Source organism: Myotis yumanensis, unplaced genomic scaffold (genome assembly GCF_028538775.1).
Source record: "Myotis yumanensis isolate MYYU_CA2020_CCGP unplaced genomic scaffold, mMyoYum1.0.hap1 SCAF_2, whole genome shotgun sequence".
Classification (NCBI taxonomy): domain Eukaryota; kingdom Metazoa; phylum Chordata; class Mammalia; order Chiroptera; family Vespertilionidae; genus Myotis; species Myotis yumanensis.
Genome location: NW_027223753.1, coordinates 84,239,860 through 84,253,562, shown reverse-complemented (window position 1 = coordinate 84,253,562; position 13,703 = coordinate 84,239,860). Strand labels below are relative to the sequence as shown.

Below are 13,703 nucleotides of genomic sequence, written 5' to 3'. Positions count from 1 at the left end.
TTAAAGAGTTGAGAGTAGGGAGGACTTTTTAAGACATAGCAAGTACAAATTCCCAGGGGCAGGAAGGAGCTAGGCCTGTTGGAGGATCAGGAAAGTTTACCTGAGTGGCTGAAACTCAGTGATTAAGGGGGAAATGGAATAGGGGCGTTTGGAAAGGTGCTCAGAACCAGATGACCATGCCATCTTTGGCCAAGTTAGATATTTGAATTACATTCCATGGGGAATGGGAAGAACTTGGGGATGAATCGCTTGGTACCTGTTGCTTGCTAAATGAAATTGGTTGTTCCCACATCCATGTGGTAGTTTCTTGATTATACATTTGGAGTAATTCTTTATCGCACATTAACTTATTATCTATCTTTCATTTTCAGTCTCTTTTTCACTGTTGACTTTTACTTCTGTTTTAAGCACCGTCAGTGCCCCTTATTATAAAGAAACCTTCCTTCAACCTCTTCCCCTGATACTGACCTCCTGCCTTTCTCTTTTCACAGCCAAATTCTTAGAGAGTGGTCTGTATTTACTGACTCTTGTGTGTAACCATGCCCTCCATCACTGTACACTTTTGTAGTATGGCTTTTACCCCCAGGATCTAACTGACAGGCTGCTCTCTGAGATGTCCTCCTAGTCCCAGTGACCATCAAACCCAGCACCCTCTGGTTTAGTCCTATTTATCTGAATGTAAGCTTTAACATTATTAGCCACATCTTCCATCTTAAAAGTCCATAAACCCTGACTTCCTGGGCACTTCACTCTCACATGTTCTGTCTTATCTTTCTTATTACCCCTTGTTTCTTTCATTTCTAGCTCACTCCTAAATATAGGGATTACCCAAGCTTCTGAGGGCTGACTTCTCTCTCTACTGTATATTCTCTCTGGCTTGTCATTTATGAACTTTTACAAGAATAGCTATCACTGTGTACTCTCAGATCTGTGCCTGGAGCCCCCACTTCTCTCTATGAAAGAAAAGAAAATGCAACTGTACTTAATAAGTTATAATTTTCATATTGCTATGTACTTTCCGTAATTATTTTAAATGGTTGTATAATGTTATGCTAAGTGGCTCTGTCATAATTAGCCTAATCATTTCCCTATTGAAAATTTGTAGTCCTGGACTTGCAGCTACAATTTATAATTCTACACATGTACACTGAGCTTGAGATTTGGTGGAATGGAAAGTGAATTTATTTTTCCCCTCTCTCCCAAACTAGCTCTGATCTCCTGATAAAGATGGGAAAGTCTTTGACAAACCCTCTTTAGGTTTCCTTGCTTTGAATCAGCCAACACTGAACTCAGGTAGTTTAACACTAGCTACTGAAAAAGCCTTCTAAATGGTCCCCCTCTGACCTCTTGACTCTCTGACCCAACATGCTCTCAATTGTTAGAAAACATGTTGTCCTTATGTCCCAATGACCCAAAAGAGATCTAAAGTCTTTCGCACTGATATGTCTCTGAGTAAAGCTAAAAAAGAGACTCACCTTCAATCAAGGCAGGATTTTAAACACAGTATTAGGTTGTAGTTTACCTGCCTACTACCAGCCTTGACAATATTCTTTGTCACACTTAACTGGCAACTCAGATACTCTCCTGAGGCAGGAAAATTGCTTGTTTTTTTCATCTGTTATTCGGTAGAAGTAATTTGGGAACCAACCGGGGGTGCTTTTCTAAACTCCTTGGGGTTCTTCTCTAAAAAATGTAGGGGCCCTAATAATGATTAGGCTTGTGCCTGAGAAAATGAAGTGCCAGTGCTTTGGACACAGAAGAACTTTAGCTCAGAGTATCCTAACCATACACCTTGCTCCAGTCAAGTGGCCTCTCAGATTCTTCCAAGCTGTCATCTACTGCCAACCTGTGGAGAACTCTTGTTTTGTTTTTGTTTTTTACGAAGTCCAGTGAGTCAGAAGATTCTGACAGTGACAACTGCCAGCTTCGGTTCCTCTTCTGAGAGTGATTTGTGTGTGTTAAGTGAAATCTTATTTGAATTTCTGACAGTTTGATGTCTCAGAGTTTCTGCCTGTTTGTCAGCCATTTCCAGTAGCACATTGACCAGAATATACTTTTCAGCAGTTGTTGATTCCTTTTTTTGAGCCTTTCCCACCTGCTTTCCAATCTGACTGTATGTTCTTGCTGCATAAGGAAAGAGGGTTGTGTTTCTTACACAGAGGGTTATGTCCACCAAGCATGTCCAACCCTAGTATTGTTTTTCTAAATCCTTACCCGAGGGTATGTTTTTATTGATTTGAGAGAGAGAGCAAGGGGTGGGGGAAGAGAGAGGGAGAGGGAGAGGGAGTGGGAAAGGGAGAGGGGGGTAGAGAGAGAGAAACATTGATTGGTTCATATATGCCCTGACTGGGGATCAAAGCCGCAACCTAGGTACGTGCCCTATCTAGAAATCGAACCCACAACCTTTTGGTGTGCAGAATGACACTCCAATAATCTGAGCCACCCGGCCAGGGCAGTATTGTTTTTCTTTTTCTTTTTTAAGCACTTGTGGAATCCTAAGGTGACAGATATAAAGCAGTTTTCATTCTATAAGGTAGAAGTTGGGCCTGTGTGTGTACTGGTTGACAAGGGAGTGAGCATATTAAAGAGCCACCTTTTGGGTTGTCTTCTATCACTTGTTGTATGGTTTATCTTTCTCTCTGCTTACTCTAATTTATTTTTATTTTAGTTTATCATAACAACAAGGTGTTTTGAAAATTATTGAAAAACTCAAGTGATCATGGTAAATAGCTGCTTCCCTCCCACCTTCCTCTGCCCCAGCTATATAACTGTATTTCTGCTTTGAGGCATTCTGGTCTATACATACTCTAAACTCTATGGCCTATGGTAACTCTATGCTAGACTTTGCATAGATAGCTACAATGTTTGATGATTGTGCTGTTTTCGGTAGATAAGGAAGTGGGGCAGGAGAAAATAACATCAGTCATTCTCTAATAGATTTGAAATTAATCAAGATTAAGGTGAGTTTAAAAAACTACTCCAGGTATAAATTCTTTGAAGACCTATGAGGGTCAGCCATCTCATAGTCTAGGACAGGGGTGGGCAACCCCTGGCACGCGTGCCAAACATGGCACGCCAGTAACTTTTGCTGGCACGCGAAACCCTCTCTTATAATCTTCCATTTACAGTTTTTTTCTTAATATCGACTTTTTTATTTTTCAGATAAACTCAGTGTAGGTGCATCTTAGATAAATAAATAATTTTACATAACAAGTTATCTTAAAGACCATAGACATGGCTGACTTTGAAATGCAGTTGATTGAATTTCAGAGTAGCTCAGTTTGGAAGCAGAAATTTATTGACCTTAGAGTTGATTTGGAAAACATTGAAAAAAAGCGATTAGAGGCAGGAGTACCAGAGAGAAGTGTCGAAAACGAACTATTGAGGACTTGGAATGCCATTCCAGAAAATTTTTTCTGTTTAAAAAACTTTGCAACAGCGTTACTCTCCATGTTTTCATCAACATACGCTTGTGAATCTTTGTTCTCAGTGGTGAATTTTGTTAAGTCTCATAATAGGAGTAGCCTGACGGATAAAAGTAGTAGCTCGTGCATATCTCTGAAGGTCACGAAATATAAACCTGATGTAAAATCTCTGTCATCAGTGATGCAGCAGCAAAAGTCCCACTGATAATATCCAACGGAGTCATAAAGTTTTCTGTCGGACTATCAGTGTACATGTATACATTAAAAAATAAATATACTTTTCATCATCATATACTGTGTTTTTGTCGCTCGAATGAATTTTATTATTTCTTCAAGGTTCTTCACATACATACACCTTAAGGGATATCAAGTAGGCGTAACATGTTCTCCAAAAATTAGGATTGGCACGCAGAAGAATTTTGAGTCAGAGATTTTGCTGGTTTTGGCACACACTCACAAAAAGGTTGCCCAGCCCTGGTCTAGGGCAGGGGTCGGCAAACTGCGGCCCGTGAGCCACGTGTGGCTCTTTGGGCCCTTGAGTGTGGCTCTTCCACAAAATACCACGTACGGGCACGCATGTACAGTGCAATTGAAACTTCGTTGCCCATGCTCAGAAGTTGGTATTTTGTGGAAGAGCCACACTCAAGGGGTCAAAGAGGCGCATGTGGCTCGCGAGCCACAGTTTGCCAACCACTGGTCTAGGGCATTAGTTCCCAAGAGGACATTGCTCTTAGTCAGATGGTTTAGCTACCCACTTCGTACACTCTGGTCTCAAATCTGGAGAATTAAGAAAGAAGTCTGACAATCAGTAGTGAGACACACAACTTCCTTCAAGTCAACCTCTAGAATGATAGTGTGTTATTCATCTATGTGCCTGGCACCCTCCTTGTTTTTACATCTATCTCTCATTCCCTCCATCATCCTTTTGCCTTGTAACAACAGGAATTTACAGACCAATCTGACATCCCAGATCATCCCCACCCAAAGGCTTTATCCCTTGTTCAAGGAGAGTGAACCCTGCTAAAAGAGATCCAACAAAATCTTACAAGAAGGAATAAATAAAACTCAGAAAAAGACTGTTAGGAACATACTCTCAGTTGAATGCCACCCCCCTTACCATTTCCCATTATCTTGGGCAATTAATTGAAAGCAGAGGGAACATGAAAAGAGAAACAAAAAGCTCAGCCTTAAAGAAAACATTACCTCAGAAACAAATTTTTAAGCATAGAACTTAATAATATCATAAATTTATTAAAGCAAGAACTCAAACATAATGTGAGGCAATAAAATGAGATGAATTAGGAAATATGGAACTAAGGGAACAAAATGAGAATGAAGCAACATCAGTCCAAAACTAAAATAAATTTGAAACAGTAAGGAACTTAATGGCCTGGAAATTGAATTGTCATAAGGGAAAAGCTTTAGATAATTCTAGAAGCAAAAGCAAAAAAGAAATAGATGCAAGCAATATAAATCATCATAATGGGGATACAGCATAAAGATGATTGATGTTCATAAAGTAAGGAAGCTCATTCTGAAAAAAATGTTGACCAGAAAATATTTTTGAAGATATAATAAAAGAAAAGTTTTCTAATATATACTAAATTAATCTTAGAAGATTATGTGTTCTAGGAGGAAAAAATTAAAAGTTGTACATTGACTAACCCTGAGCTGGCTCCTAGTTGTATTTATAAAGGCTTAAAAAATATTATAGCTATACAGAAAAAAAGGCAAATCACTTCAAAGAGGGGACACTATCAGGCCAGCACCAGGCTTCTCACGAGCATCATTGCCGGAAAAATTTTGTATGACAGAAATTTTGAATGACAGAAATAGTGTATTAACACCAGGTAAATGTTAAAATTCAAACAGAGAACTAAGAATAAATAGACAAATAGAATGTAAATGTCATAAACTTTGACAAAAGAAAGATGATCAGTCTCCATCTAAAACTGATACATGTCAAATGAAAAATCTATTTAAGATAGGGTTTTTCAAATTCTTAACTCCAGAGGAAATTTTAGGAAATAGTATCTCTAAAGAAATATGGATCTTCAGTTTAGTATTTCCTTTATTTTCACTTCAGCTTAATTTACATTTAAATACAAAGATGTAATTTACTCTTTTTGTTTAAAACATGTACTAGTACAATTTCTTTAAAACTTAATGTGATATTTCAAGGTGTTGTGCATTGTGGGTTGAATTTTCGCTTTTTTTAGTATAACAGATTGTTTAATTTTTTTAATAGATACGTTTATCTAAAAATAAAAGATAATTTTAAAAAGTATGTAAAACATAACAAGAAACGTATTTACCCCAACCAGGGGTCTGGATGGGGGGTGACATGGGCACTGGTGTTCCCAGTTAGACAGTCGCCCAAGCTGGGAGCTGCTGCTCCTGACCAAGTGGTTTCTCTTCTCTGTTTTTATATTTATTTTAACAGCCTGGTGGCTTTCATTTTCATTTTCACCCACTCCAAGCTTTCTGGAAGTGAGGGGCAAAACTACTCATCCTGGATAGTCATCATTTTTCCTTTTGCCTATTTGCCTGATCTAGTTAATGAGCGGTCTGAAGTACATGATGACTTTGCTACATTCATCTGGAACAGGGAAAATGATTGGAAAAACAGCATTTCATAAATGAGTGGATTGAAAAAAATTTTATCAACATCATTTTGTAGAGATAGCAACAATACTGATACTATTTTCTATTCTTTAGCTCAAACATTTTAGTTATGACACCCCATCCCTGCCACCTTTTTTTTTCTCTTGCTCTTCTGATTATGGTGTGCATATCAGATTATGATTTAAAATCAGATTAGTGGTATTTTTTTCATTAAACAAATGCATGATGCACATAAATTATCACAAGATGATCAAAATATTTTTTATTTTATGTAAATTGTATCTTTAGTAAATGCAAAGTGGTTATTATGGTGTATAAATTTTGGTTTAATATGAATTTCAATTATGTACATTGCAACTGCTATTGGAAAATAATGAGAAATTAGAGTATTTGGCTGTTCTACAAATAAGTAATATGAACTTGAATAATTTTTGCTTATGTGCCTAAGGAGTCAACAAATGGAAACAAACTAAATTATGGCAAGTAATTATTGCTCAAAAATATAATAGTTGGCAGAAATTATGGGTTGTTGATACAGTTTAAATAATGATTTATTTCCAGCACAGCCAGAAATGGAGGTGGTTTTACTTTTTCTGCACTAAGCTCTATCTATCTATGTGTCTCCTACCTACCTGTCATTAATGACAAAGAAACATAGCCATTGAATATTTTGTTCAGTTAAATTGGTGACTTTTTTTAAACCGAGGGACATTACAACACTATGACTTTTTAATTTGTTGGTGAAGAGCCACAAATAAATGGCTTATTTTACTTTCCTATATTTCTGTTCTTGATATAATTGCTAATAAAGCAATATTTCATGGTTTTCTCAGGTAATATCTCATGATTATCTTGAGATATAATTTGGTATGCTTGCTCTAAAAATTATTATGTATTAGTAGTCCTCTTTCTTATAAGAATATCAGTATTGCATAGTTTGAATAATAATGTTATTTTACAATTTGCTAAGAAGTTTGCTTTAAAAGAAACTAACTATGATAAGATGGTCAAATACACTGCATTAAAAAGTTGACTGTTCTTATTTGTGGGCCAGCTCACTCTGTGTAGACAGAGTTCTCTGCACTGAAGGTAAAGGGGGAGCATAATTTAGTTTCAAAAAGATCTGGTTCCAAGGTCTTGGTGGGGGAGGCGGAGGTCAAGAGAGTGGTACAGCCTTCTAGAAATACTAAGGTCTTTGTGCGATTGATTTAATGGGTTTTGATTGGCAACATTCTTACGAATGTTAGAATGAAGTTTTATCCAAAATAGGCTTTCCTTAAACTACCTTGTTCAGTTGTCATAACACCCTCTTGATAGTAAGCTTAATTTTAAAAAAAATTATAGTTGGTTTATGTACCATTTTCCAATTATTTATTTATTTATTTTAACAGAAATCTTGGAGGCTGGTACTAAAGGAACTTCTGAATCACTTAAAGGCGTGAAACGAAAAAAGATTGTAGCTGAGAATCACCTGAAAAAAATACCAAAATCTCCCCTGAGAAATCCTCTTCAGGCAAAACATAAACAAAATACAGAAGAGTCACCTCTTGCTGTTCTTCAGAGTACTTCAGAGTCTCACAAAAAACAGAATCACAGTCCTGTAAAAAATGGAAAGCAGTTTACTAAACAAAATGGAGAAACACCTGGGATGATTGGCGAGGCCGCCAAGTCCGAAGACCGCATCTCCCCAAAGAAGCCCTTGTTTCTGCAACATCCATCTGAACTGCGTAGGTGGAGCTCGGAAGGCTCTGACCCCAAGTCAAATTTCCTCCATGGAAAATGTGACTCTAGTTCTTTGTCAAGTAAAACCAGGACTGACCATAGTGAATGTATCTCCTCTAATTGTAGTCCTACTTCCTCCTCATATGCAAACACCGCATTCGATGTCTTACTGAAAGCAATGGAGCCAGAACTGAGCACCTTGTCACAAAAGAGCTCATCTAGTGCAGTTCAGATAGAAAAACTAAGACCAAATAAAACTGTACAACTCCCCTCTCAATTACAAAACAGCTCAATAGATGCCCCACATCAGACTTCGCAAGAATTTGTTTCTGAATCACAGTCTTCTTGTACCTCATACACAGTGCATGTGTCTGCTGCTCAGAAGAATGAGCAAGCATTGGTTCAGTCTGTTTCTCATTCATATAATTCACATGAACACTTTGTTTCTAAATCTAACCAACAAAATCAACAGCTTCCAGCGTGTGCAGGTTTCACAAGACCACTGACGAACCTGCACAGTCAAGAGAACCCCAGACTTGAACAGGTGTATCATATAGCAGTGACATCATCTGTAGGTCTAACTTCACCTTCCAGTAGAACTCAGGTTACTCCTCAAAACCAGCACATGGATTCTGCTTTGCCAATGTCAGTAAGTCCAGCTCACTCTACACAGTCACCCCCAACACCAGTGTATAATTCAACTCCTGTCGCCTCTGTTGTGAATCACAGCGTAGAGCAAATGTGCAATCTACTTCTGAAAGATCAGAAGCCAAAAAAGCAAGGAAAATATATTTGCGAATATTGCAATAGAGCTTGTGCAAAGCCGAGTGTGCTTCTAAAGCACATCCGCTCCCACACTGGAGAGCGGCCTTATCCCTGTGTGACCTGTGGATTTTCATTTAAGACTAAAAGTAATCTATACAAGCACAAAAAATCCCATGCACACACTATTAAACTGGGTCTTGTCTTGCAGCCAGATGCTGGTGGTTTGTTCTCTTCACACGAGTCCCCCAAAGCACTTAGTATCCATTCAGATGTAGAAGATAGCGGGGACAGCGATGATGAGAGCGCTGCTGATGAAAGACAGAACGAGCCAGGCTCCGTGGACCTGCAGCCTGGGCAGTTAATGAAAATGATAACAAATTCTGAAGTTTTACCAAAATCAAGTTCCATTCCAAGCAATCTAGATCATGTGGTAGATGACGTTTTACTGCACGACAGAGCCTCAGAATCACAAGCTGTGACAGAGTTACCAAAAGTCGTGGTCCACCCTGTCAATGTGACCCCTTTGAGAGTTGACAGCCCGAAGTTTACGAATTGTAAGCCTGAACTTTCTAGTGCACAGAAACAGAAGGACCCTCAGGTTACTAGTGTACGGTCACATTCAGCCTGGACGTCCTCCCTGGAGACTGATGAAAAGTCCCATCAGAAAGGGGACATGGACCAGCCAGCGGCAAAGCAGGAATCCCACGTGGGAACAGTACATGCCCAACTGCAAAGGCAGCAGGCTACTGATTACTCCCAAGAGCAACAAGGCAAACTTCTGAGTCCTCGAAGTTTAGGAAGTACAGATTCTGGTTACTTTTCACGGTCTGAAAGTGCTGATCAGACAGCGAGTCCACCAACCCCCTTCACCAGAACATTACCGTCTACAGAACAAGACTCAAGTAAGAATAATGGGCTCTCTGCACCTCGTGCCAGCCCACCAGCACCTTCTACAGGGCCAACGGGTGAAAAAGCACTGATTTTACCAGGTCAGATGCGCCCACCTTTGGCAACAAAAACACTTGAAGAACGGATATCAAAGCTTATCTCAGACAATGAAGCCTTGGTAGATGATAAGCAGCTGGATAGTGTGAAGCCACGGAGAACCTCTCTTTCACGACGAGGAAGTATCGATTCCCCCAAATCATACATATTTAAGGATTCTTTCCAGTTTGATTTAAAACCAATGGGACGGAGAACAAGTTCAAGCTCTGATATACCAAAGTCCCCTTTCACCCCTACTGAGAAATCAAAGCAAGTGTTTCTTCTGTCTGTACCTTCCCTTGACTGTTTACCTATTACGAGAAGTAATTCTATGCCTACCACAGGTTATTCAGCAGTACCTACAAACATAATACCTCCCCCTCACCCACTGAGAGGAAGTCAGTCATTTGATGACAAAATTGGCGCTCTCTGTGATGATGTCTTTGTATCAGGACCTAACACTTCTGTGCCCCAGAGTGGACATTCCCGAACCCTTGTCAGACAGGCAGCAGTAGAAGACTCTTCAGCAAGTGAAAACCAGGTGCTGGGTACTGGGCAGTCCTTGGAGGAGAGCTATCAGGGATGCAGTGCCACGAACGAAAATGGGGCAGCAAGGAACAAGTCCTTGGCTCCCAGCCCACATGTAGAGAAAAAGAAGTCTCATCAAGGGCGAGGGACAATGTTTGAGTGTGAAACTTGTAGAAACAGGTATAGAAAACTGGAAAATTTTGAAAATCATAAGAAATTTTACTGTTCAGAATTACACGGACCAAAAACGAAGGTAGCTGTGAGAGAACCTGAACACAGCCCTGTGCCCAGCAGCACACAACCCCAGATTCTGCACTACAGAGTGGCTGGTTCCACAGGGGCCTGGGAACAGACGCCCCAAATCAGGAAAAGGAGGAAAATGAAAAGTGTTGGAGATGATGATGAAGTTCAGCAAAATGAAAGTGGAGTTTCTCCAAAAATCTCTGAAGGCCTTCAGTTTCACAATACTCTAGGCTCTGCTTCCATTTTGCCTAAGCATACTGTTGTCTTAACAAGTGAGCAGCAGCATCGAAATATTCAGTTGCAAAGCCCCCAAATACAGCTCATTGGCAGGGGCCCTGACCAGATCATGGATCCAAAGCTGTCTACCATCATGGAACAACAGATAGGCTCAGTGACCCAGGACAAGGCAGAGTTGAAGAGACACGGAGCTGGGATCTCAGTCATCCAGCACACCAACTCACTGAGCAGACCCAGTTCACTTGACAAGCCTGAGTCTCCAGCTTCTTTCCAGGAACTCAGTGGAACAGTGAAGGTTGGGTCCCTGAAAGTGATAGGAATTTCCCAAGAGGAAGGTCACCCTTCACGGAACACGTCTCATCCTCAACAGCCTGCACTATTAGATGTTCTTCGAGCAGAATTTCAGGAAGGTTCAAGAAAGATTTCTAGTGAACGGCATGTGTTAGGACAGCCCTCAAGACTTGTTCGGCAGCACAGCATCCAAGTCCCAGAAATTCTGGTCACAGAAGAGCCAGATCGGGACCTTGGAACCCAAGGTCCCGATCAGGAAAAATCAGAGAAGTTCAGTTGGCCTCAGCGTAGTGAAACGTTGTCAAAGCTGCCGACAGAGAAACTGCCACCCAAAAAGAAGAGGCTCCGTCTGGCTGAGATAGAGCATTCCTCGACGGAGTCCAGCTTTGATTCCACTCTCTCCAGGAGTCTGAGTAAGGAGAGCAGTTTATCTCACACTTCAAGTTTCTCAGCTTCGTTAGATGTAGAGGACATTTCTAAAACTGAGGCCTCCCCCCAGTTCGCTTTCCTCAATAAAACAGAGTTCCTCATGATCCCAGCTGGCTCTCATACACTGAGCATTCCTGGGGCTCACCGGGAAATGAGGCGAGCTGCCTCAGAACAGATTAGTTGCATGCCAACGTCCATGGAGGTCTCTGATTTCAGAAGTAAGTCATTCGACTGTGGAAGCATAACTCCACCTCAGGCAATGCCACTTGTTGACTTGCAGCCTCTGGCGTCCCCTTCTGGCACAGGGGTGAGCGGACACGTGCCCCTTTTAGAAAGAAGGAGGGGCCCACTGATACGGCAGATATCTTTAAACATTGCTCCAGAAAGTCACCTGTCTCCTGTGAACCCATCATCTTTCCAAACCATTGCTATTCCTGGTGTGAATGCAGTGCCACTTCAGGGGCATCAGCTCACTAATACATCCTTAGCTGAGTTTCCCACAAATACTATGCACTCCCAGACTCAAGTTAAGGATCTGCAAACAGAATCTTCAAATTCCAACTCTACTAGCATCTTTCCTGTTCAACAGCTTTTTGGTCTTAATTTGTTAAATCAAATTCATGCACCCCTTAGCCACCAAAACACAGATATGTCTCTGCAAGTGGCTGCACAGAGTGTCAAACCAGATGCAAATCCCAGTGTGTGTGTATCTTCCAAAAGTGAGGATTGCTTTGCTCCCAAGTACCAACTGCAGTGTCAGGCTTTCACTCCAAGCCTGTCTTGCTCTTCTAATCCTGTCCATTCTGTGCCAAAGCAAGTTCTTTCAAATCCAGTGGGGGCTGATCATCGAATGAATTCATTAGCATTATCAACTGAACGAGTAGACGCCATGGCTGCTTCATATCTTCCACCACCATTGAAGCCAGGGCCGCTAGGTAGTCAGGAGGTGCCGACATCGTTTGCGCTGCCTGTGCATCTGCAGAGTAGTGTTCCAGGGTACTGCTTTGCCACAGTCACACCTCTGCCACAAATCCTTGTGACCCAGGATCTGTCTAGTCAGCCTGTTTGCCAGGCTAATTGTAGTGTGGTGCCAATCAGTGAAGAACAAAATTCCCAGCCAAAATTGCAAAAAGTTAACCAGAATGCTTTACCAAACCCAGAGGAAGAACTTGTTTGTGAAAATGTTTTTTCAGAGATGGGCCAAAATTCTTTTCTATCAGAATCCTTGCCTGGAACTCAGAAAATGTCTATTGGTAGACTTTCCCCCCAACAAGAACCTTCAGCTTCTAGTAAAAGGATGCTTTCCCCAGCAAATAGTCTAGACATTGCCATGGAAAAGCACCAAAAGCGAGCTAAAGATGAATATGGAGCTGTTTGTGCAACAGATATTAGACCATTTGAACCTTTAAGTACAAGAGCTAATGAAGTTAATAAGCAGAAGAAACCTGTGTTAGTAAGGCAGGTTTGTACTACAGAGCCCCTTGATGGTGTGACATTGGAACAGGGTACTTCTTCTCAACCTGAAATTAGTAGTGAGGCTATTAATTTGACAGATGTTTTAACAGAAGATAATTTGTCATCAGGGCACTCTAAGTCTGTAGATATAGAACCTATAAAAGATTTTCAAGAATTTGAAAACATCAAGTCATCCACGTCATTAACTCTTACAGCTAGAAATTCACCTGTTTCTTCAGAAAATACCCACATTTCTCCTTTGGAACGTGCAGACAATAACCAAGAAAGGAAGTCTTCAGAGGTTAAAAGTCAAGGTGACAAATTGAACATCCAAGAACAAAATCAACCTACAACCACCACTCTTTCAGGATTGGGAGCCAGGGACATGCAGCAGCTGTCTTTTCCCAGCCTGAAGACCACAACCAGCTTTACATGGTGTTATCTGCTGAGACAGAAAACATTGCATCTGCCTCAGACTGACCAGAAAACTTCAGCCTATACTGATTGGACAGTAAGCGACAGTAATCCAAATCCACTTGGTTTGCCTACAAAAGTTGCTCTTTCCCTCCTTAATTCAAAACAGAAGATTGGAAAATCACTGTATTGTCAAGCAATAACCACCCGTTCCAAATCAGATTTATTGGTCTATTCAAGCAAGTGGAAAAGCAACTTAAGCAAGGTACTTGAAAGGTTCTTTATCTTTAAAAATAGTTTGGCAAATGAGTTTTAACATGTCTTGATGCCTTTAAATTCTTTAATTTGAAGTTGTGAATGACACATTGAGCTTTATGAGTGTGTAGTTATTTGAAAGACAGGATGATAAATATGTTCTAGGAGTTATACTGATAAGGGTTAGCTGGAGTCCTTTCTACTTTGAGACATTTTGAAAATTATAACTTGCCCTGAGCACTTTTTTTTCTCAAATGAATATTTAAGTCTTAATGGTACAGTAATCATGGTCTTACTGTCATCTTCCTCCTGCATGAAGGTTTTATTTTT

At 40.4% G+C, this 13,703-nt stretch overlaps 1 protein-coding gene across 5 annotated transcripts in view; it reads left to right on the top strand.

The window, feature by feature from the left end:
- The window catches only part of HIVEP1 (HIVEP zinc finger 1), a 171,440-nt gene that overhangs the window by 122,515 nt on the left and 35,222 nt on the right, over positions 1–13,703 (top strand). For all 5 annotated transcript variants that reach the window (XM_070405724.1, XM_070405728.1, XM_070405723.1 and 2 more), the window contains one exon: positions 7,442–13,383. In XM_070405724.1, coding sequence (XP_070261825.1) covers positions 7,442–13,383 — 5,942 coding nt within the window. The remainder of the gene's footprint in view (positions 1–7,441; positions 13,384–13,703) is intronic.